Raw genomic sequence first — 22,550 nt, 5'->3', positions numbered from 1 at the left:
TCTAAGTTTTGACAGGTAAGACTGGAAGAATCAGCTTGAATTTACAAGCTAGTTTTTTTCTGTAAGATGTCATTTTTATTCTAATCCATTTCCTGTCATATTTGATACAAGGACCAGGAGAGCTTACCAAATTCACCACCAAATCTTCTAGAGGAGCCCGAAACCACAGACACAGAACTTACCGCAGAACCCACCACAGAACTTACCACAGAACTTACCACAGAACGTATCACAGAACTTACCACAGAACCCACCACAGAACTTACCACAGAACCCACCGCAGAACTTACCACAGAACCCACCACAGAACTTACCACAGAACTTATCACAGAACTTACCACAGAGCCCACTGCAGAACTTACCACAGAACCCACCGCAGAACTTACCACAGAACTTACCACAGAACCCACCACAGAACTTACCACAGGTAAGTATTTCTTGTTGCACAGATTTTCCTGTGTGTCTCAGGGCCTTGGGGTACCTTAGTCGTTTGCATGTCCCAGCAGACATTTTCCCCAGTCTTTCTTTTGTGGAGAGATCTGCAAAAGCCCTTTTTGTTACCCTTCTGCCTAGACACAGGACAAGGCCTTTTCCCCATGAGGAAAGCCAAATACTGAAACAAATTTCCTGGAGAGGTAGTGTAGTCTCCATCTTTGTAGGTTTTCCAGATCACATGGGGTAAACAACTGAGAAATCTGGTCAGACCTTCTAACTGATGCCATTTTGAGCAGAAGGTTCTGTTGAACTAGGTGACATTGAGAAGTTGCTTCCAACCTAAATTTCTCAATGCTCCTATGATTCTAACAACTTTATGTACTTTCTGTATTGATTTGTTCAAAGAACAATAACAAGCCATGTACTTTTATTCTTTATCTGTAATAATGAGTTTGATAGTAATAGCATCATCAAACATTATTTTAGAACCTATTTTAGACAATGGTCCTGTTGAAAAGGATCCATCCCAGGAAGAAATCCAGGAAGAATCTGAATTGGATAGCAGTCAGGATGGCCTATCCAAGGTTAGTAGTCCAATTTTAGTTTCTACTTTATAAAAATACATTATTTAAAATTGTTAAGTTCATAATTCTGAATTACTGACATGAGTTCAAGTATTTTCTGAAATATGAAAAGGACTTTTGTGAAAATCTGTTCCTCTGTATGTTATTTAGAGTTGTACATCTTATTAAAATTCTATATTTTTTTGTAAAATCCCACATTTACATAAGATGTGGTATTTTCTATGGCATTTCTGAGTTAGCAAAAATGTATTTCTGCTTGCTGCAGCCAGGCAGGTAATTAATCCCCTGACAAGATTTCTTTTCTTTACATTAAAAATGCTTAATTCTACAGTGATTTTTATGGCCTACTGCTCATTCAAAATTACTTCCCGAGCTATGATATAAAAAAAAACCTGTAAAACTAATGAATTATGTGCTGCTGTATGAAATAATCAGTGGTAATGGGAATCAGAATAAGCTGAGAATCAGAACACTTAATTTTAATTTCTTGGCCTTCGTATCCTTGCTTTCTCTATCTTTTTTCGTCTTTTTTTTGAGTGTAATCATGGAAATCAGCTGGAGGTTTCAATTAAACTAGGCATTTTTTACGATTAAAAATGGTCTATTCTCCTTCATAGACACCCCCCCCCCCAATTGCTATTGATAAATAACAGCCACCATCCCCAATATAAATAAATAATATATGATATGAAATGTGGAGTCACACACTTTTCAACGACTCTTTTCAAGGACAGTTATGGACATTCTGAGCATACTTCTGTTGCACTCTTCCACAGCTTTCTGTACGTGCCCAACTTGGTGCTGCATCACAGAAATGGCTGAAGAACGGAAAAAGTGTTCCTGATGAATTACTAATTGACATCCTATTGGAAGCCATTACGTATGAAATTGTATAGATGCTTGGTTTTATCTACCCTTGTTTGACAGAAAATTGTCTCAACTATCCTGAAATGCAGTTAGCACTTAAGTTCCTACATGAATATAATTTAAGTTGTATTAATCCCATTAGTATACTGTAAATAATAAAATAGATTTTCGTATTTATTACTTCAGCAAAAGACTTATTTGAGAAAACTTAAATTATGCCTCTGAGCAGTCTCTGTAGAGTGGTTTTGAAATCTTTATTTATCAAGACAGCAAAAATCATTTTGTTTCTGATTTTTTCACTTTAATTAGACTTGATGTTATTTTCTGCTGATTTAAAATCCATTACTTTACAGTCTAATAATATCTGTCTAATAATATTCTGTATGCATCAGGAATTTAATGTACTGAATTAAGGATGGATGATGGCTAGAACAAGCTGTTATTTCAGTTTTATTATTAAGCTATCATTTCACTGTGTAATTCTGGTTCTTCATTTCGTTTTAGCCAAATACCACCAGAGAAAGGGTGGATCGTGGAGGGGTTTCCAATGACAATTGATCAGGCAAAGCTATTTGAAAAATCCTATACAGGCATTGATGTAGAAGCAAAAGATCCAATTTCTGAAAAGCTGACCCTTGCTATAGATCCCAGAGCCCCTACCCAGCCTCCTCCTACCTCACCTGCATTTGATGTTTCTATATTACTGGATATTTCAGACAGTCTGGTACTGGAACGTGCAGCAAACATGAAATGTAAGTTTCCAACTCCTATTAACAAAGTAAAATGACAAGCAGATATCTGTAACTTGTAGTTAATAATGCAAAATAGCATTACTGGACAATTTCTTTATATCTCTTTTAATCTCATTAATTGTACCTTGAACACTTCCAGGTTATTTCAGATACTTCTGTTTGTTTCAGTCAAAGGCAGATTAAAAGTGGGCAAGTGCATGTGTATATGCTGTATTTGTACTCTCACTGCAGATGAGATAGCACAGTGGGTGGTGTTGGATATCACATAAAACAGCAGCAGGAAAAAAACACAAGTTATAATAGATGCAGAATATACTGCATTACAAGTGCGTGTCTGTAAATAGTGTTTTTCTTCAGGAGACACACTTATAAAGGAAATTATAGATAGAGGGATGAGCCAATATTCATTCCCTGAGAATGCCAGAATAAATTCCCTATTGACTACTGCCTTTGTCTTGTCTTCAGTTAGTCAGCGAATGATCAGAATCAGAATTCTGGCCAAACAAAGCAAAGACATCAAAGGCTTTTTGAGAGCTGTTTCACCTGTTTCACTTTTTTTCACAGACCACACATTTTAAGACCTTGCTGAAACAGACTTTTTTTAATGAGTACGTCATGTGTTATCCAAATTAAGAGGAGATTCTTCTTTGTAGTTTTCATTGCAGTGCCTAGATGGCAATTAGCTTGAGTTAAAGCACCATGTACATTTGGCTTTTATGTATGGGTAGGAGTGAGAATGGGACAAAATCTTTAGAGCTTTTGCTAAAAATCTGGCGGGGATAAATGTACAGAGACTTAAAAATTGCTAATTTTAAGACCTTATGCTGCCAAAACACTTGTAACGTGTGGTTATATTTAATATAATCTCAGAAATACACATAGAATTTATTTCATAAGATGTAAATGTGATGATAGAAAGAGTCAATAGAACAATTAAAAATCTAATGAATTAAAGGCTTTATTAAAATTTAAAGAAGACTCAGAAAGAGAGAATACTTTGTCTTTTGATGAAGTGGGATGTCTGTTCATTGTGAAAAGTAGGTACTTTGGATGAAGATGGAAAAATACCTTCTAATTGATAGAGTAGATAAGCCTGAAATAGTCTCCCACAGGAATGCTCCACATCTTCAACTGAAGATTTTTATGGCTGAAAAGGATCCATTAGGAAATGTTAGTGCTATAATTGGCTGTGCACTTAAACCGAGGAAGAGGCAGGACTCCCTGCTGGTGTTGGGTGGTACCCAACTTTTATGTTAAGAAATGTAAGATCAAGGAACACTGAATTTGTTCGTAAAATTATTATCTTAGTTTGGGTGAATAACTGTCTGAATAATTGCCTTTTTGAATATATGCTTATATATTGGTTTTCCACACAGTAGATGAAAGAAAGTCATCTCAGTCTGAACAGAGCAGCAATCAAAATTCAGACGCTGAAATCCTAGAAGAAAATATTGACTTGGCCAGGGAGCAGGTGCTACATAGGTAAGTTATATGAAGTACAAAAATATTACTTCAGCCAGATGTTTAGGTGTGTAACTGATCTGAATCTTATATGCGATCCAGGACAATACTTACATGCTTAATGTTAAGAATCTACTTAGACCTTTCTATAATGTAGAGCCTAAAGCATATTTTCATTTTCTGCACAATATAAATCCTCCTGGCAAATAAGAATTCTTGTGTTTTGATTTTCCAGGGTATTGTTCCAAGGGAAATTTAGTTTTCAGGTATATATTGCATGAACTGTGTATACATTCTGTATATATATATGTGTGTGTGTGTGTATCTATGTGTGCACTTATATCTGAGGTCTGTCACACATGTGACTGCACTTAAGTGAAATACACTTGAATTGAGTTAGAGATTTTGTAAAATGTTATTTTCCACTTCTACATTTACAAAAACCACTTAGTTTTCTAATTTAAATTGAATCACTAGGTGTTTAACTTTTCACAAAGAGGAAAATAAAGAACAATTCTTTCTTCTGAATGTTTGATACTGTTAACTGTTTCAGACTATTATATTATGCATTACTATTGGTTTTATTGTGATATTAGAAAATAAATATAGCTTGTGACATGAAAGAGTAAGAAATATATTATTAGTTATCAATAGAATTTTGAAAACTTTCTTATATTTAAAATGATGGGGTTGATGTGGGTGGAGTTGTTTTAGTGTTAAATTAGATGATCTGCCTTTTCTTTTAATTATCAATTTTAGAAAATGTTTTGTTTTCCATTAGTTAGGTTTCAATTTCATATATTGATATGATTTTTGTAGGATTTCAGGCTTCCTAAAGACATGGCCAAAATTAGAGAAATGGTTTTCAGTCCAACAAAACAATCTAGTGAAAGTAAATGCAGAGACAGAAGAAAGTGTTGTGTGTGAAACAGTGAAGGAAATTATAATAGAAGAAATTGTGAAAAATCAGAATACAAGTAAGTTTTCATAGTCTTGCTTTCTAGAATTCAGTAACAAAAGACTTTGTCTTTTATAGTTAACACTAATAATTACTATATAAAATTATATGTCAAACCTACATTTTTGCTGCCCCTGAAAAATCTGAGGATTTGCCAGTTAGTGATAACTGCACCAGAAGTCTGAACTTTTCTGTTGTGTTTTCACCTTTTCGGAGTATATGGACCAATTTCACATAAAAATTAAAGCATTAAATTCAGTCCTTTCTTCCTGGTTTAAAAATTACAGCCATCATCGTCATCTATGGGATAGCATTATTGTATAAGAAAGTCTAACTTGCTATTATGAACATACAGTCAGTATCTCATATCATATATCAGTAGCAGCATAAAAATATGGATAAGTATAAGTGGTTTTGACATTAATTTTGATACACCTTTGTTTCATTTTTCCTCCTTATTATCCAGAAAGAAGGAATAATTTAAAATTATAAAAAAAAAAAAGAAAAGAAAAACAAATGAAGCATCCAAGGGGACACATGCATCATGTAAACCAGCAATAGTGATCTCTAAATAACCAGAGGTTTTTTTCATACCTATAATGAGAAAATCTTCATATATCTTCTACCACCATAAAAAAATCCCCCGAACTTGAAAAGCACTTGTAATAGTAAAAGTTTATGTCATTATTCCTATGCACAGTTTCTAGTTCATAGATTTTTTTATATGCTTGGTATATAATTAATGGCCCTGCTAGATTCAACAGCAAAATTCCTATTGTTGCAAATGAAGTGAAGATTTTCTAGTTAGAATCCAGCTTTTATATAAAAGTATTTAAGGGCTATTTACTCCCTAAGGAAAAATACCTGGAGTAATAAAAATAATTAATATAATTTTTAAAATTAATAGCATTTTTAAATAACTAATAATAATTTAATTACCCAGGGTAATTAAAAATAATACCTGGGTATTAAACTAATAAAGTTTAATTCCGTATCTGTGTTCATAGCTTTCAAGCTGTCCTTCACTATTAGGTTCATATAACCAGAACAGAGTATCAGGTTAGTCGAGTATGTTTTCCCTTTAGTGAATCCATGCTGACTACTCCTGATCAGCTTCTTGTTTTCCATGTGGACAGAGATGATCTCCAGAATTATGTGCTTCATCATCTTTCCAGGGATTTAAGTGAAGCTGACTGACTGGTAGTTCCCTGTGTCTCCTTCTTGTGTGATGTGAAGACCAGGGTGACATTGGCTTTCTTCCAGTCCTCAGGCACTTCTCCTGTTCTCCATGGCCTCTCAAACCTGATTATGAGCTGGGAGCTCATGTCTCCCAGCTAGCTATTACATCTGCCAGCTCCCACTGCCATTGGGGATGGGTCCTGTTAGGGCCCTTGGATTTATGGATGTTGAGTTTGTTTAGGTGTTAACTGATCCAATCTTCATTGAGAATTCCTGATTAATGAGGATGTTTTGGATGAACAACACCTAAGTAATGAAACAGTGAATCTGTTACATTATTTTGAACCTGTGAGAGTAGCAAAGATGTCTAATTCTGTTTATTCGTACTTAAAATACATTTGGAAGTATTAATTGCACATTCATATCAAGGGTCTGCTGAAGAAATACCACCACCACCACCAGAAGAAGAAGAGGTTTTACCAGTTACAGATGAAGAAGAAGTTTTACCAGTCACAAATGAAGAACAAAAGGTTTTACCAGTTGCAGATCAGTCTTCTCCCTCATCTGAGGCACCACCAATGATTGAGCCAGGATCAGATGAATGGATTTATGTAGATGAACCACTTCCCCGGGTACACTAACTTCCAACTGAAAATCTTAAATATCAAAGTATATATTTTTATTAGTGTTTTATGTATGTCCTACCTAAACCTTTTACATCATTGCATGTTGTTTTTTTCAATATTTTTCAATAAAAAGTATGCTATTACTTTGTGGTAGATATACGAAGAACAGTTGCTACTAAAATACATAAAAAAAGGAATCGTACTTTCAAATTTAATTTTGTTTTTTAATTCTTTGCAATTATCATGAAGAACACAGCTGCCAAAACAGTAATGCTTTTTACTATTATGAAATACTAACACAAACTTACTAGATCACTTTTCTTTCTCTGGCAAGAGTAAGCTGTGGTTCTCATACAAAGAGTAAGAATGAGGAGAGTGTGCACTAATCTTTCTCCTAGTATATTTGTTTCCTGATATTTCCCCCCAAGGACATCTGCTCAGATTCTAGTGATCTGAAATGTAGGGGTTTTCTGAAATGGCTGTATTTCTGTATCTTGTGCTTAGTGGCTCTCAGTGGACTTTTCTTCCATGATTATGTTTTTTAGTTGGTTTAGTAGCTTTTTTGAAGCTATTTACTTTTTCTTCTCTGTGGCATAGCTTGTATAATGGTGTTAATTCTGAAAAAATATTTCTGTTTCTTCACTTGAAACCATGATCTTTGCTTGGATCATTTGGTAACCCTAATCCATGGTGACACTAATTCACATATTGAGAGATACAATGAATAATAATTCTATTATCAACCTCTGAGGGCATTTAAGATATGACAAGCATCTCTTAAATGTTCATTTTGCTGATTGTTGCTTTTGTTCTCCAATCCAGTTATAATCTGTTCTAGTTCTTCTGTAAATTTTTTGAGAGGAGTGGCTGGGACTGCATGCAGTTTTTGAGATGCATATTTTTCAAGGTTGGACAATGATGATTTGAAATTTGTTCTGTAATTCTTTTCCTAGTGCTTACTAGTTTTTCCTGTTAAGTGCAATCAGCTCACATATGCTGGTTTCCTCTGGCCATGGCCTTTATTTACATTTCTTAACAATCAGTCAGTCAAACATCACTTTTGCAACACTAGGCAGTTAGCTTAATTTTTTATGAGTTCAAACAGTTATGAATGATCAAATTTTCTTATTCAGTGATCATTCAGTATCATCACTTATTTTATGAACATATCCAAAACAACAGATACTGGAGTATTTTGCTGGAATTTCCCATTCCTTTAGAGACCTACTACTTTTTCCCAAAGAAATTCACAGGATAAAAGTATATGTTGGTACAATGCCTGTAATCAGCTGTAAACCAAAAGAAATACATAGTGAAAAAAATCAATAATATGATTTCATGAAATAATGTTTTGTGTATTTGCTAATGCTACAGATAGATTAATTACCAAGAAATAAATCAATTCATTTTGATGTTTTTAACAATTCACAGGAAGTAATTGATTTTTTAGTACCTTACTGGGAAGTAGTAGAAAATACATATATGAATACAATCAAAACTGTACTTAGATGTCTAAGAGATGAGCAGTACACTACAATTCATTACACAGCAGATATTAGGTAAGTAGGAATAGTATCTAATTACATTTATATTAGCATTTTGTATTTTTCATGGGTCATTCTGTAACCCAAAAGTTATTTTTGCCGTAATTTACAGAAAAAGATTTCAAGATTATTTGAAACGTCCACATCTTAAGCAGGAGTTTGTATCTCAGTGGCAAGCAGATTTTAATTCAATTGCTGATGAGCTGCGAGATGATGAGGAAACAAAAGCTGAACTACACCAAAGGGTTACTGTAAGTAAATGACAGAAATTACAATATACCCTAGAACATTATTTCCTTGTATACAAGCTTGATATAACTCATCAGCTTGATGAATCATATTATTAACTTCTTTCTTCGTCTTTAGAGTTCTTCTTAAACTATGTCTTTTCCTCTTGTGCATAATCTGTCCTTTAAAATTCCTCTGTTCTTTGCCTGTAATTTTCTTACATCTTGCTATGGTATTGTGGTACACTGTAAAATAAATATTTCTCTGCTCTCTTTTTTTTAACATTTTGTGGTTTTCAGAGATTTTACAAGTTGAATATTTCTATCATAATCCAAAAAATCTTGGCAGTGTTTTATTTTTTCTGTAAATTATATATGATAGTCTCTGCTTTCTAAAACTGATTCATACAAAGTACATAGAATTTCTTGGGATGTTTTGATTCAAGTAGATCTTTTCTAGGTCATGTCCTGAGAGTTCTTTTTCACAAAAATTGGTAACTAAATGTCCCAACAAGTTCAGAGCCAGATTTAGTATCAGCCAAAAGTAGAGCTATCTTTGAATTCATCAGATTCCATTCCAGAACAGACATGATTTTTAGTTGAGCACTATCAGAAATGCTCCCCAAAAAGGAGAAAAAGAATACTGACAACATTTTTAGTTTAAGGGAACCCTTGAGGAATAATGGATTAATTCATCTGAGATGGAAAAAGCATTGGACCTCCTTTTCCATAGAAATATTCCAAGAGAATGGAGTAGAAGACTGAAAAATCATCATCCATATTCCTAATTTCTACTGAATGGCATTATAAGAAGACTGGAATCACTCTGTCATGTATTTTAAAAAGATAAAATATTTGGCCTTTTGTTCATAACAGAAATCCATGTTTGACATTATCCAGTTGAAATTATGTGAAGCAGAGGTTATACTTCTGTATGGTGCAGTGAAACTCAGATACTGTGATAAGCGTAAGCACTTTGGAGTGAACATGAACATGAATTTCAGAATTTTTTTTAAATAACCCATTTACCCATTGTGAATCCCAAACCTGTGGGTGATTGTGAAAATGATCTTCCTCTGTGCTATTAAAGCCATGCTCATTGTACCTCCCTGAATGTATTAATTCCGTCAGCCATCCTTCCTTGCTGTTAGAAAGACGAAATTGAAAGACTGACAATCTTCATAATGTTTTTCCTCAAACTCACAGACTCCTCAACACTATCATCTCAGCTTGACCCTTCCTAAAACACTGGAAAATACCAGCTGTAATATCTGAAAAATAAATTTCTCTGATATCAACCAGGAAATGTAAAAACTTACCCCATTTTGTGTTGTATGTAAAATTCCTTAAAGGCCCAAAGCCCAGAGGGCAGCCAAGACTTTGGCCTGATGTTGTGGTTAAACCCCAGCCTGCACTCAAGCCTCACACAGCCATTGACCCACCACCAGTGGGATGGGGCAGAGAATTGTAAAAGTGAGAAAGCTCCTGGGCTGAGGTAAAGACAATTCAACAGGCAAAGAAAATGCTGTGCACAGAAGCAAAGCAAACAAGGAATTCATCCACCCCTCCCCATGGGCAGGCAGGTGTTTGACCATCCCCAGGAAAGCCAGGTCCAATCACACGTAGTGGTGACTTGGGAAGACAAACACAACCACCCCCAGTGTCCTCTCTGCTTCCTTCTTCTCCCTCTGCTTTATATACTGAGCATGGTGCCATATGGTATGGTATGGAATGTCCCTTTGGTCACCTGGGGACAGCTCTCCTGTCTGCGTCCCTTCCCAGCTCCCTGCTACCCACAGCCCCCTTGCTGGTGGGTTGGGGTGAGGAGCAGAAAAGATCTTGGCTCTGTGCAAGTGCTGCTGAGCAATAACAAAATCATCCCTGTGCTATCAGCACTGCTTCCAGCACGAGTCCAAACCATAACCCATACTCACTGCTCTGAAGAAAATTAACTCCTCCCTAGCCAAAACCAGCACACATCCAAAATATCCAAACACAGAATTACTGTGGATAGAACACACTTCAACAGCACACCTCTATCTATCTTCCAGCAATTTCTCCAAATTCTCTCTCATTGCATTGCTATCATTGAGTATGATCAGTTGCTTGCTATCACTACTTCTCTTGTTCCAAATAGGAGAGGACTGAGCAAATGCATCCTTTCTTAGTTTCTTCACCACCTTACTACAAGAAAAGAAGGAGAGAGAAGCTTCGTCACTATGAAAAGAGAGAGAAAAAGAAGATACTCATAAAACATGCTTTTAGATTCTGCCAGAGGAATATAACTCACTGTACTCCTCTGCAGTTCTCTCCACTGCTTGCAGTAAATCAAAACTGTGACTTAAATAATATGAGGACAAAGAGTAAAATCCTTCATGTTACATGTTTAAGAAACATACTGGAAAAAGTTATACATCAGTTGTACAAAACATTAGTGTGGTTTCTTGTGTGGTATTGCATTTATATGAAAGTTTTCTTGTGGTAAAGGCTGCAGAGGTGGCTTCTGTAAGAAAGCATGGCAGGTATAAGACAGGAGTGAGAAAATGTGAGAAACAGTTCTATGGTCACAAAGAACAGTGAAGAAGAAGGAAGACGAGGTGCTCCAGGCACCAGGGCAGATATTCCCCTTTGGCCTGTGGAGAAGGCTGTAGTGATGCAGGTTGTTCCATGGAAGCCCATGGAGGACCTCAGGGAAGCAGATCTCCACCCTGCAGTCCATGCAGTCCACCCAGGCTGTATCTGGTGGACATTCTGTGAAGGAGCAGCAGCCTGGGGAGAGCCCAGCCAGAGCAGGTTCCTGGCAGGAGCTGTGGCTGATGGAACACTCACACTGGAGCAGTACAGTCCTAAAGGGCTGCACACACAGAAAGGATCCACACTGGAGTGCTTGTTGAAGAACTGAAGCCTGTGGGAAGGCTTGCATCAGAAAATTTGATGGAGGACTGTATCCCATAGGAGGAAGCTCACCCTGGAGCAGGGAAAGAGTGTGAGGGAAAGGAGTGGCAGATAAAAATGTATCATGAACTCACCCTAATTATTCATTCCCCATTTCCCTGTGTCATTTAAGAAGGAGAAAAGTCAGGAGTGAAATTAAGCCTGGGAAGAAGAATGGATGGAGAAAAGGTGGTTTTCGGTTTGTTTTATTTCCCATTATTCTGCTTTGTTATTAATTGGCATTAAATTAAATTAATTGCCCCAAATCAAGTCTGTTTTGCATATGATGGTGATAGGTGAGTGATCTCCTCATCATTACCTTGATGCATGAATTTTTCCATCATATTTTCTCCCCCTTTCCTGTGAGGAAGAGTGATAAAGCAGTTTGGTCAACAGCTGGCACCCAGCCAAGGGCAACTCACCGCTGCCGACAGATATATGATAGACTTAAATATTTTTCATCCAGCAGCATATTCTTATGTGCATATTCTACAGTATGAACAGCCATGAATATCTGATTGCCTGCACCTTGACCTTGACTACCTTCTAGCCATCATTGATATGTTAGGTTGCCCAGGGACTTCCTTGTGGCTTTTGTACCACAGAGGACAAGTGGATTTATCTCCCCCTGTCTGAAGACAAGTGAAGTCTTCAGACAGGGGGAGAGATACAGAATCTGACATAATAGGTTGCAACCAAGACCTGGTGAATATGGAATCACTTCATCAGAAGCCTAAGCTCCTCTCCTTTTCTTCTGTCCCAGGTCAGGTAGTGTAGAAATGCCTGGAGCTGGAGACATCTCATCTTGTCCTACCTTGGCACTGTATTTAACGGCACCTTTCTCCCATAACCTCTTAAAAATAGTGGGCTGTCACACTAAATCCATGCAGAGACGGCAATAGAGAACAAATGAGTTGCATAATGTTTTATGCTTAGTAGGCCCTCAGTGCTGTAAGTGAGCCCCCATAGTGCTATTTGACATAGTCACTAGCTGAAGAGCCCTTAATTAAATGAACATCAGAGAAAACTGGTGTGGAAGAGACTCAAGTTCAAATCACTTGAAATCTGACACGATTTTCTCAGTATTTTTCATATTGCCCATCCCCTGAGAGTACTATTCTTAGGATATTAATTAGCAAACCAATCAAGTGTAAAGTTGTTGGTGCAGTTGGGAGCTTAGCTATTCATAGTGTCATATTTGTCTAGCTTAGGTAGATTATCTCTGCCTGAGCAAAGCAAGGCTGCCTGCACATTGAACTCATATGTTTGTGTTCTTCTCTCTGGCACTCTTGTAAAGAAATTTTCTGTCAGCCCTCTGTAGGCATGTGGTCTGACCAGGTGTTGATATTTATAACAATAAAGAAAAAGCCCCAGATAAAAAGTTGCCTTATACCCAGGCAAAAAAAAAAATTAAAAAAAAAAATTAAAAAATTAAGTTTTCTTTCATAATTAGTTACCATACTTGATTTTCTGTTTTAGGACCTAAGAGATCTTCTCTGGGATATCTGTGACATCAGAAGGGAAGAAGCAGAGCTGGAACGTACTGGTATCATGAATGAAGGGTGGTTACCAGATCGTAGGGGGATTGCAATGAACCATTTCTTTACACTTATGCAGGTATGGACTGCTACAGTAAGCCTGAGAAAAATTTCCTGTGGTTGGCTCAAAATATGTGAAAGATTAAAAATTACTTAAGCAAATATTCATGTGTTTTCTGAATTTATAGACAAAGTTAAGAGACAAAAAAAAGATGATATTCCATACCTTTAACTTTGGAATGCAGGAAAGATTAATAAAAATACTATTGTTGTTCAACCCCCAAAGCTTTCAATTTCTCTTATGTATTGCTATTTTTTGCATTTTTTGAACTCCAATGAATCATCCTGAGTTTTGTGACATAAATGATACAGCTCTTTATCTTTCTGTGATCATATTGACATTTGCTTTTAATTTATGAATTATATTATTCACAGCTTCATGTTATAATATTTCCCATGTCTCAATTTTATGTCACTGATGTGGCTTGAAATTTTATCTGCTGATCAACAAAAAGAATCCCTAAAGAATCAAGTTATGTTTTGAGATTGAGATGTCATTTGCTGCTGTTTTTCAAATATGACCAAGCTTTGAGATATGTAACTTCAAAGTTTTCAAGAGTCACTTCAGTCCTGCAGTAAAGATTTCCCTGTTACTGCTGTTCTAGGTGCATAAAATTAGTTTAGAACTGGATTGGAGTATTCTTGACTAGACTGGCTAGACAGGCTTTTGTGCAAACTGAGGTGACCATTCTGTGGAATTTTTGGCAAATTTAAAGACAATGAAAACAGTTGCAATAATCCATTGGTTCTCTGGGCTTTATATGGGTCCAAATCCGGCCAGCTCGAACCCAAGCCCACCACAGACTTGCATAGATGTAGGATGAAAGACAGAGAAGAGTTGTTCCCCACGTGGGTGCACGTATCCTGTTTATTGGCTTGAGACAGGACACTCCTGTGATGCGGACCCCCCGGGCAGGAGAGAGGACGCGGCCTCCTTGCAGGACAGTTTTATACCCAGGGAAGGGGGCGGGGAAAAAGGACCGTGGCCAATGGGATGCCACTGGGGAGGGGCAAGGGGAGCAGTACCCATGGGGCCAGCCGCCAGGTGTGTTTGGGGAGGAACCGTGTGATAGGGAAGGGGAATAATCTACATGACATACCATACTCAGTACAAAATTCCCATCATCCAGTGAAAACCAACCAACTAAATGAACTATCTAGTGCAATACAACAAACAGTGTTTTAAACACCTGCCTTGAGATGCTAATTTAGCTGAAAAAGCCAGGCTTAAGCAGTTTAGGGTGGGGTTTCAACCCTTTAATTCTCTCTGCTATTTTTATATGTTTAATAAAAAAGGGATCCACTCTCTTATCTCATGTGAGTGTTGTGGTAACTCAAGAAAAGTTTGTGAAATAGTCAGTGCTATAGCAAGGAAATTGTTAACTTTGTTTTCAAAGAGTCTACATAATGCCCTAAATAAAGACTTTGGGCCACTGACAAAAGAGATGTCAAAATAGCAAATAACTGCTGACTATCTGAACTTCATTGGTCCTGTAACTAGGATATTTATAGTCCTGAATATTTAAAAAAATCCATCTTGAACTATATGCATAAAGGAGATAAAGTTATACTACAGAGCTTAAATATTATATTATTCTCCTAGTTATATCTTTGCAATCCTAGTTCTAACAGAATTTTGTGGGCATGTATGATGGAGTTCAGCAGAGATTCACTATGAATCTTTTGTGGACATGCACAATAACTGTTTAAAATTACTAACACATATTAACCATATGTAAGCTTTTGTTTTCTTAAAGAAAAAATTAATAGAAAACATTACTTCTTGCTTTACTTAGTACATATTCCCCCAAATAAATGAATTTTTAATCCTAAAACTACAGGACTAAAAATGTATAGAAAATTAAAATATAACTTTATGTAATAAGTATTCTTTTTAGAAGCAGCCAAAAATAGGCTTCTTTGTCATTGAGCTCTCCATTTGTGGGGTTTTCTGTTAGAGGTTACATATACTCCCCAGGTGGCTCTATAACTGTGTAAACACATAGATTTGTATAAGTGCCGTTTATCAGATTTCATTCCTTTCTATGCACACACTTATACTAGAAGATATTTCCTCCTTAACTTATGGATAAGTGCTGGTTTACACCACAAAGGTTTATCCTTTGTTTTGTGAATGTGGTTTTGTACATTTTCCCATGAATATTTAGTACTGTTTTGTCAGTTAGAAACTAACACCATACTGAATCAATAAATCAAAACATGACAGGTGTTAAATGTTTCTTGAATCTTACTTGATTTCTTCTGAGATGATTCACACAAAAAGATCACAACACTTAGGTGTTCAAAGTCTGTTGATTACTTAGGTCCAGAAAAACAGTATAACTTTAAAAATTTTCTCCATCGCATAACCCTTTTTATTTTAAACTTTTAAGACTTTACTTTCTTCTGAACAAGAAGATCCATGTAATTTGTCAGCACACGTGTACTTGCTACTGGGAAATATATATATATTCATCATAATATATTGTAATTAAGTTGAATGCATTGAACATTTTTTATTGTAAATAGCTTTTCCTATTTTAACAATTAAGATTCTTATTGCTGCCTAGAAATGACAGTGTGAATACATTATAGATGTAAGTAGAAGTATGCATGCAGTATATTATAAATTTTAAAACAAATATGACTGTGTTTCTTGCTCTCCCTCAAACTCTTAAGATTTAGAATTGCTTCTGTTAACTTGTGATAACAAAAATTTGTTCTGTGGTATGTTGAATTGCAATCTCTTTGTCCTTTCCTCTTCAGGTTGAACTGGATCGTTTCCAAGACACAAAGAGACTTCTTCATGACTATTATAGGGCAATGGAAGGAAAAATCCCAACAGAAGACACTCAAGATTTTACTAGAATCCCATTGTTAGATATTATTAATGGGGAGCAGAAGGAAGATCAAGATGAATCAAGAAGGTAGAAATGCAGCATAAAAGGGAACAAAAGAGCACATAAAATGAACAAATAGAATGCACTGATAGATTTTTGGAGTATATAGAATTAGATGTGTGTATATTTCAAAGGATGGAGAAATAAGAAATTTTTAACCAGGGATTATAGTCAAATGATGAATCTCAAATAATTTTAGAGGTTACATTTATCCCTCATTTTTTACTACACACTAAACATGTGTAGTTTTTATCTGTATCATATTCACCAATGCATTGCTGAATTGCAAAACATTTTAAAAGCTGCCTCAGGAGGAAATCTACTATTATAGAAATGTTTCCTTCTTTCCTTTATATTGCTGATAGTTTACAGCACAATCCTCACATATGTAAAACATTGTTGTGGAACATTAGTTGATTTAAAATTTGTGCCAAAAATAAAATTATATGTTATCAATTTTATGTAAATGTAAATTAAATTAACTGTTATGTAATAACAGATGTAAATCAAAGCAACCTATAAAGATGTACCAAACTGAATGCCATATTAGAAGATGAGAGATTCCACCTGATACTTTCACAATATAGAAAATGCCATCAGTAATAACCCCTGATTTTTTAACTTAATTAGAGTGAATTAAGAAATTATCTGAATAATGTGTCTGAATGTGGACTTCATCAGCAGATCACATGAAATTTGATGTAATTTTATCTATCTGTTACTAATTTTTAGCTGTTACACTTAAACTGGACATTTTTCTGGCTGTTTGCACACCTCATCACTTTTGGTCATAAGGAAAGTTCCTCCTTTTTTTTTGCTGCTGCAAATTTTGAAAATACCATTTCCATTCTTTCAACATATTCTCCAGTGTAGATGTTGACAATTTTTATAAAGTGGTATCTAAATTATTCCTTATATTTTATTTTTGAGGATTCCTCTAGTTTCTTTGAAACCACCTTCACCAGGTTATACAGAGTCAGAAAAGAGTGGAAAGAGTGGAACTAAGAAGAAGAGTCTTAAGGATAATAGTTCTGAAAATGAAGTGGCCACTTGCAGGGATGATAAAAATCTTGTTATTGATGCATGGCAAACAGCAGTAACAGCAGTATCAGATATGGTATGGAATGTTTTATTAACACATCATCATTGCACTGTTTATCTCAGTTTCATATGTCTTGCTCCACCACTGATATTTCCATTGAATATGTTTGTAGTTCTATGAGGAAAATGTTGGACTGTGTGTTTTCAGCACCTCCATATTTATAACAGAGCCTTTCATTCCATTACTGAGAAATATTTCAAATGTTGCCTCTATGTATCTTCTTCCATGATAAATTCTTCTCTTATCCCTCAATAGAAGTGTGAGAAGATGGATTAAGTTTAATCCTGTGCTGCAGTGTTTGCTCAAACCTTTCTCATGTTTAGACCCTATGGTTACATTATTTTTTCTATATAACTTAAAGTAAATTAGATAAGATTTTCAAATGGTTGGTTTCTAGGTTAGACTTTTATTTTCTCTTTGATCATTTAAAATAAATTAATTTCTGCCCCCTTATCATGTAGCTCTAGGCTTGCCTTGTGTGCTGTTGATTCTTGCTTTTCTAATGTTTTCCTCAAGCACAGACGGTGGCTGCAAGAATTAAACTCAGTATGGCTCTGTTTTGTATTTTTGCTGCAGAATGTTATTTTTGATAAATAATCAAAATTTAGTCAATTAGCTAAAATACCTCCTTTGTTTTTTTAATGTGTCTACTTTTCATCAAGTACTTTCAGCAAGCGTAGGTTATTTAAAACAGTAGTTGCACAGAGCTGATACTATGCACTGTACTATGTGTGACTGTGGTGTCAAGGTAACAGCTGAAATAGAGTTTAGAGAAATGGAGGAAGAAAATGAACGTCAGCTAAAACAGAAATCTTCAAAAGCTGCACAGAAACAACCAGGCAAAGCGGCTGGGAAAGATACCAAAGGTGCCAAAAATGCATCTTCCAAATCACCTCCTAAAAAAAAAGGTATCTAAAATGCATGCTTTGTTTTAGCAGTACTTGAAATAACTGAAATGTAAATATATGAATAATACAGAAATTAATAACCCAACATATTTAATTTGGATGTAATTTCTCTTTTAAAATGTGATGTCAGTATAAAAAGCTGGTAGTGATAAATGAGGGGAAAGGCATTTGAATGGCAATTGCATTTATTTAAACGTGTGTAGTTTTTATATGTAGAAATAAATATTCTAAATGGGAAGTAAATATTATTTTTTTCTTCATGTTCTGCATTGGAATGGAACCATTAAAGCTAGTTTATGAAGTAAAATAAGTTATGCCTACTTGACAGCTGAAGTCCTAAAAATGTGTAGATTCCTATTGTGGTAGATTTTGCACAGAGGCCTGGCAAGAATCTATCCCACCAGGTAAAAACACAAAATTTATTTCCAAGAGAGAAAAAGCAGGCAGTGTGCTGGAAGAAATTGTGGCATACAAGGCTGTTTATACATTTTCTGACAAGTATTTCCTTGTGCAGATAGTAGTTTATGTAATCTTTACCTTTTGTCTGCAATATGTCATAACTTCATAAGGAAGCAAGGCCTGTAGCCTAAACTTTTGTGTCTTTTGTTAAGATATTCTACATAGCAAGAGAGAAGTTCAGGCCCTGTGGGTGTAGGGTAGCCTGAAATTTGTATACTCCAAATTATAAAGCTGTAATTGCAGAGTTATTGTGCATAACGCAGTTGACTTCTTTTTCTTTGACAGAAGTTTCTCTTGCACTGTGCTCAGTTCTCTCTCTCTCTCTGGTTATTTCTGCCCATACAGAGTGAACAGAAGTTTAGCCTTGCAAATACTTAGCCGGTTGTGAGCCACAGGGAGCCTTAGGCTTAGTTTAGCATCTCAATTTAGCCAAGAGAGTAACAGATTTTCAGACTTCTAGAAAAGTTTTGTGATAAAACTCAGCAGCTGTTGCATGCTAGTTTGAAGTTTGTGGATTGCTTATTGGAACGAAATTTTTGTTCAGACCTGGTACAAGATTATCTGAAATCAAAAAAAACAGAACTGCAGCTAGAAAGCTGTGCATTCTTCCTAGTATAAGATGAAGTATGAACTGATGAATTTGTGACTTAAGTATTGACTTTGATTTAATTTCAAATACAGTGTTATGTAGTGTTCCTGTAACATGAGAACTCGCTAGGATGGAGGTGTGGGCTGGTAACAGAGTGATACAACTTACCACATGTAGTTTTATCACTTCTAGAACAGACCATTTGTTTTGTGTTGACCTTATGTATCATGCAGATATCATTATATTTTTTCTGTAACATCTCCATCTGCTCTTCTTCTAGGATAAAGCTTTCATTTTGTTGAGTAATGGTAAAAGTTGTGTGGCTACAGAATTTCATGCAATCTCTAAAAACATGATAAAATACCTTTACTGTATCTGTTCATAGATAAGTAAGTCAAAACAAGGCAGAAGTGCAGGTTTGAAAGGGCATGAAATAACAGATCTCCTTTTTCTTTCTGGTTTGTTTTTGGTTTTTTGTTTGTTTGTTTTTTTAATAGCATAATTGTTTTCATTTCGTTGATGGTAACTACTACCATAACATATTTATTATAGTTTGTTAAACTTGAATTTATTCCAGAAGAAACAAGTATTATTCAAAAGACTTTTATTTATGTTCTGGTTGCAATAAATAGGTACATACTAGGGTAAAACAGGACATTCCAACCATCTAGGATCAAATGAGAGGCACACTTATTCAGTCATGATTTTCCATTCAGAAATACATTTTAGGATGTTATTTAACAAACTTTAGTACAGTTTTATATGCTGGGGTATTTATATGCAGTGTTAACCTTAGCATGATTTGCAGATGTAAATCACATTTGGTAGCTGAGTATCCACCTTTGCATTCTCATAAATGGTCACATCAAGTAAAGTGGAAAATGTAATTTTTCATGATACACAAATTTTTCATGATACAAGCAAATCTAAAGACTGAGAGGTCTGTTTTCCTGCAGGAGCAAAAGCCATTCCAGATCCTATAGACCCAGAAGAATTAAGGAAAGAAGAACTGGCAGTTAAAATAAAGCAAGAATATTTCAGTGCCTTGAAACAGGAGGGTATGTTACCCTTTGGTTACTTATATTGGTAGGTGACAGTAGGCAAAATGGATGGATAAGAAAGAAAAAGAATGAGAGTCAGTCATGTCTGGAGAAATCAGGAAATATTTTTAGTGTGGTAATCATCAGTCATTCTGTGGTAAATATACTAAAGGTTGTAATATGATTTTCATTCCTTTTGTCTTCTGTTTCATTTAATCTAATTTTATTGTCATGACTAAGCAAATATTCATCCTGAGAGAAAAGATTTTGCATAAGTTGTTCCTCACACTTCAATTGAATTGGATTCAGTATTTGAAATGTTTTGCTCTGAGAAAGAATTTTTTGGCATTTGCATATTTCATTGATTTTTTTTCTCTGATTACCTCCTCTTTCAAGCAACATGGGATTCAAGCAGCAGGACATAGCTTTTGTTTGTTCTTCCAAACTGCTTTATGGACAGACTCTTCCAAAACTTACACATTGTTCAGGCAGTCTGTCTTTTTTTCTGTCTTACCCAGTAACTTTCAAACAAAGTAGTTCATTTCAGTCAAAAGGAGATGTTTGAAGAAAGAAGTCCCAAATTGAAAATGGTTTGAGAATTTTTCTAAAGATAGTTTTAGACTAGAAGAAAGACTGTTTTGTCATTAAAGGGAAGACATAACCCAGCTTTTATTGTTTCTATTTGGCAAAAGTTGGCAAGTCCATCATCACATGGTATCTCTTTGGTGATCTGGCTATTGCATAGTATTTTATTATAAAAATAGAGGGCAAACAGCAGTTATTGAACAAACCACAAAGTCATAAGGTTTCTTTAGATCCAGTCAGGCCAAATGCTTGTACACTACATCTTTGATCATGGTTTAATACAAAAGCAGTTCAAGAATAAAAATTCCAAGATCTTGGGGTAATGAGAAGAATAGTAATAACATTGAAGATCCTAATTGCATGAACATGAATTTTAGTAATTCATTAGCATGTTTTTTTTTTTGACATTGCTTCTTGACATTTTCGTCCTATATTTAAGAAAAAAACCCCAAGAATCTAAGGAAGACTGAACATGTTGAACTCTATTTCCTATTTCCACAGACACATAACTGGTATTTGAGAATCATAGTTTTGCTTGCAGCTTTGTTATCCAGTTACCTTTTGGGAACTTGTGGTTTTCATTTATGCAGATACATAGAGTCTAGCAAAGGCACTAGTTGTGTATAGTTGCTAAATTTTTACCATTGATTTAATATTTAATTTCTCTGTTGCATCAATGTACCTTACCTTTCATTCTGTTAGTGTTAAGAGAGCAGTTTTATCAGTCGTCTATGCAGTACCTACCTCTGAAAACACAGGGAGACAAAAATTGTCATGCACTTACCTCTGTAACATACTGATAGCAGCTGCTCAAAGAACATGTACAGAAGCCACAATTACATCAGCCTTAACTGTACTACAGAAAAGTGGCTAGCCAGGCAGCAAGTATCCTCTAAGGTACTTTTAGCTAAAAACAGTTAAATATGCTGAACTTTAGGTGCTTAGACTGAGAACATTCCTCACATTTTATAAATATTATTCATTATGATTTTACCATTTAAACAGAGGCAGCCGCAAAGTCTCGGCTAGAACTTATAAAAGAAAAAGCTTTAGCATTTCTTGAGGATCTAAAATTTAAAGCAGAAGAGGCTTATAAAGATATGGAAAAGTGGCTTGGATCCAACTTCTTGGAGGAAAAATCAAGGTAACATGTATCAATTTTAAACAGGATTTTTTTGTCTTTTTTTTTAACCTAGATTAAGGTAGTAAATATAGTTGTGTCTGGAGACAGAAGTAATTTAGAAAAAAATGTAGAAAATAGTAATTTCATGTAGTTTTACCTTAGAAACCTGAATACTAGTAACTCATTTCTTGGCTGATTAAAAGGTTCTGCTTGTAGCTGTAAAGGTAATTGTCATGCTATGCTATTTTTCTTGACTACAGGTTTAACAGATTGCTGAGCAGACAGTTAGTTATTCCATTCAGTAGAAAGCTCTGTATCATTTCAGTAGCTTCTTTCCTGTTTTTTACACACACTGGAAAACTCCATCTGTTGTTCTTATCACCACATATTACATTTCTCAAAATTATTTCAAGGACCATAAAAAAAAGTTCTCCTCATTTTTTTTCAGTCCTAGTAAATAAAATGTACTTAGGATCACTACAGCACATTAGACTATCTGACATAGAATGACCAATGTCTGTATCATTAAAGAGCTTTTCCTCTCTAAAGCAAAGGAGTGACTTTACCTTTCACAAAGTATTTCTGGCCTCTACTAACTTTTGAATCAGACCTGGGACAGTCCTGCTTAATCCATGTCAGGGCATGACCAAGAAGAGAGGCATAAATAGAGGATGTGAAG

The 22,550-nt window shown here is 35.3% G+C and overlaps 1 protein-coding gene across 1 annotated transcript in view; it reads left to right on the top strand.

The window, feature by feature from the left end:
* Window positions 1–22,550, top strand: part of SPEF2 (sperm flagellar 2) — a 74,785-nt gene that overhangs the window by 27,279 nt on the left and 24,956 nt on the right. Inside the window, exons 12-26 of the mRNA XM_030968613.1 lie at window positions 118–163; window positions 907–1,019; window positions 1,796–1,899; window positions 2,391–2,638; window positions 4,015–4,120; window positions 4,919–5,076; window positions 6,666–6,868; window positions 8,294–8,421; window positions 8,519–8,657; window positions 13,047–13,184; window positions 15,932–16,092; window positions 16,996–17,182; window positions 17,916–18,075; window positions 20,080–20,181; window positions 21,754–21,892. Coding sequence (XP_030824473.1) covers window positions 118–163; window positions 907–1,019; window positions 1,796–1,899; window positions 2,391–2,638; window positions 4,015–4,120; window positions 4,919–5,076; window positions 6,666–6,868; window positions 8,294–8,421; window positions 8,519–8,657; window positions 13,047–13,184; window positions 15,932–16,092; window positions 16,996–17,182; window positions 17,916–18,075; window positions 20,080–20,181; window positions 21,754–21,892 — 2,132 coding nt within the window. The remainder of the gene's footprint in view (window positions 1–117; window positions 164–906; window positions 1,020–1,795; window positions 1,900–2,390; window positions 2,639–4,014; window positions 4,121–4,918; window positions 5,077–6,665; window positions 6,869–8,293; window positions 8,422–8,518; window positions 8,658–13,046; window positions 13,185–15,931; window positions 16,093–16,995; window positions 17,183–17,915; window positions 18,076–20,079; window positions 20,182–21,753; window positions 21,893–22,550) is intronic.

The sequence above is a fragment of the Camarhynchus parvulus genome, chromosome Z, assembly GCF_901933205.1.
Source record: "Camarhynchus parvulus chromosome Z, STF_HiC, whole genome shotgun sequence".
Classification (NCBI taxonomy): Eukaryota; Metazoa; Chordata; class Aves; order Passeriformes; family Thraupidae; genus Camarhynchus; species Camarhynchus parvulus.
The sequence above is the reverse complement of the archived record's forward strand: the minus strand, read 5'-3'. Positions and strand labels throughout refer to the sequence as shown.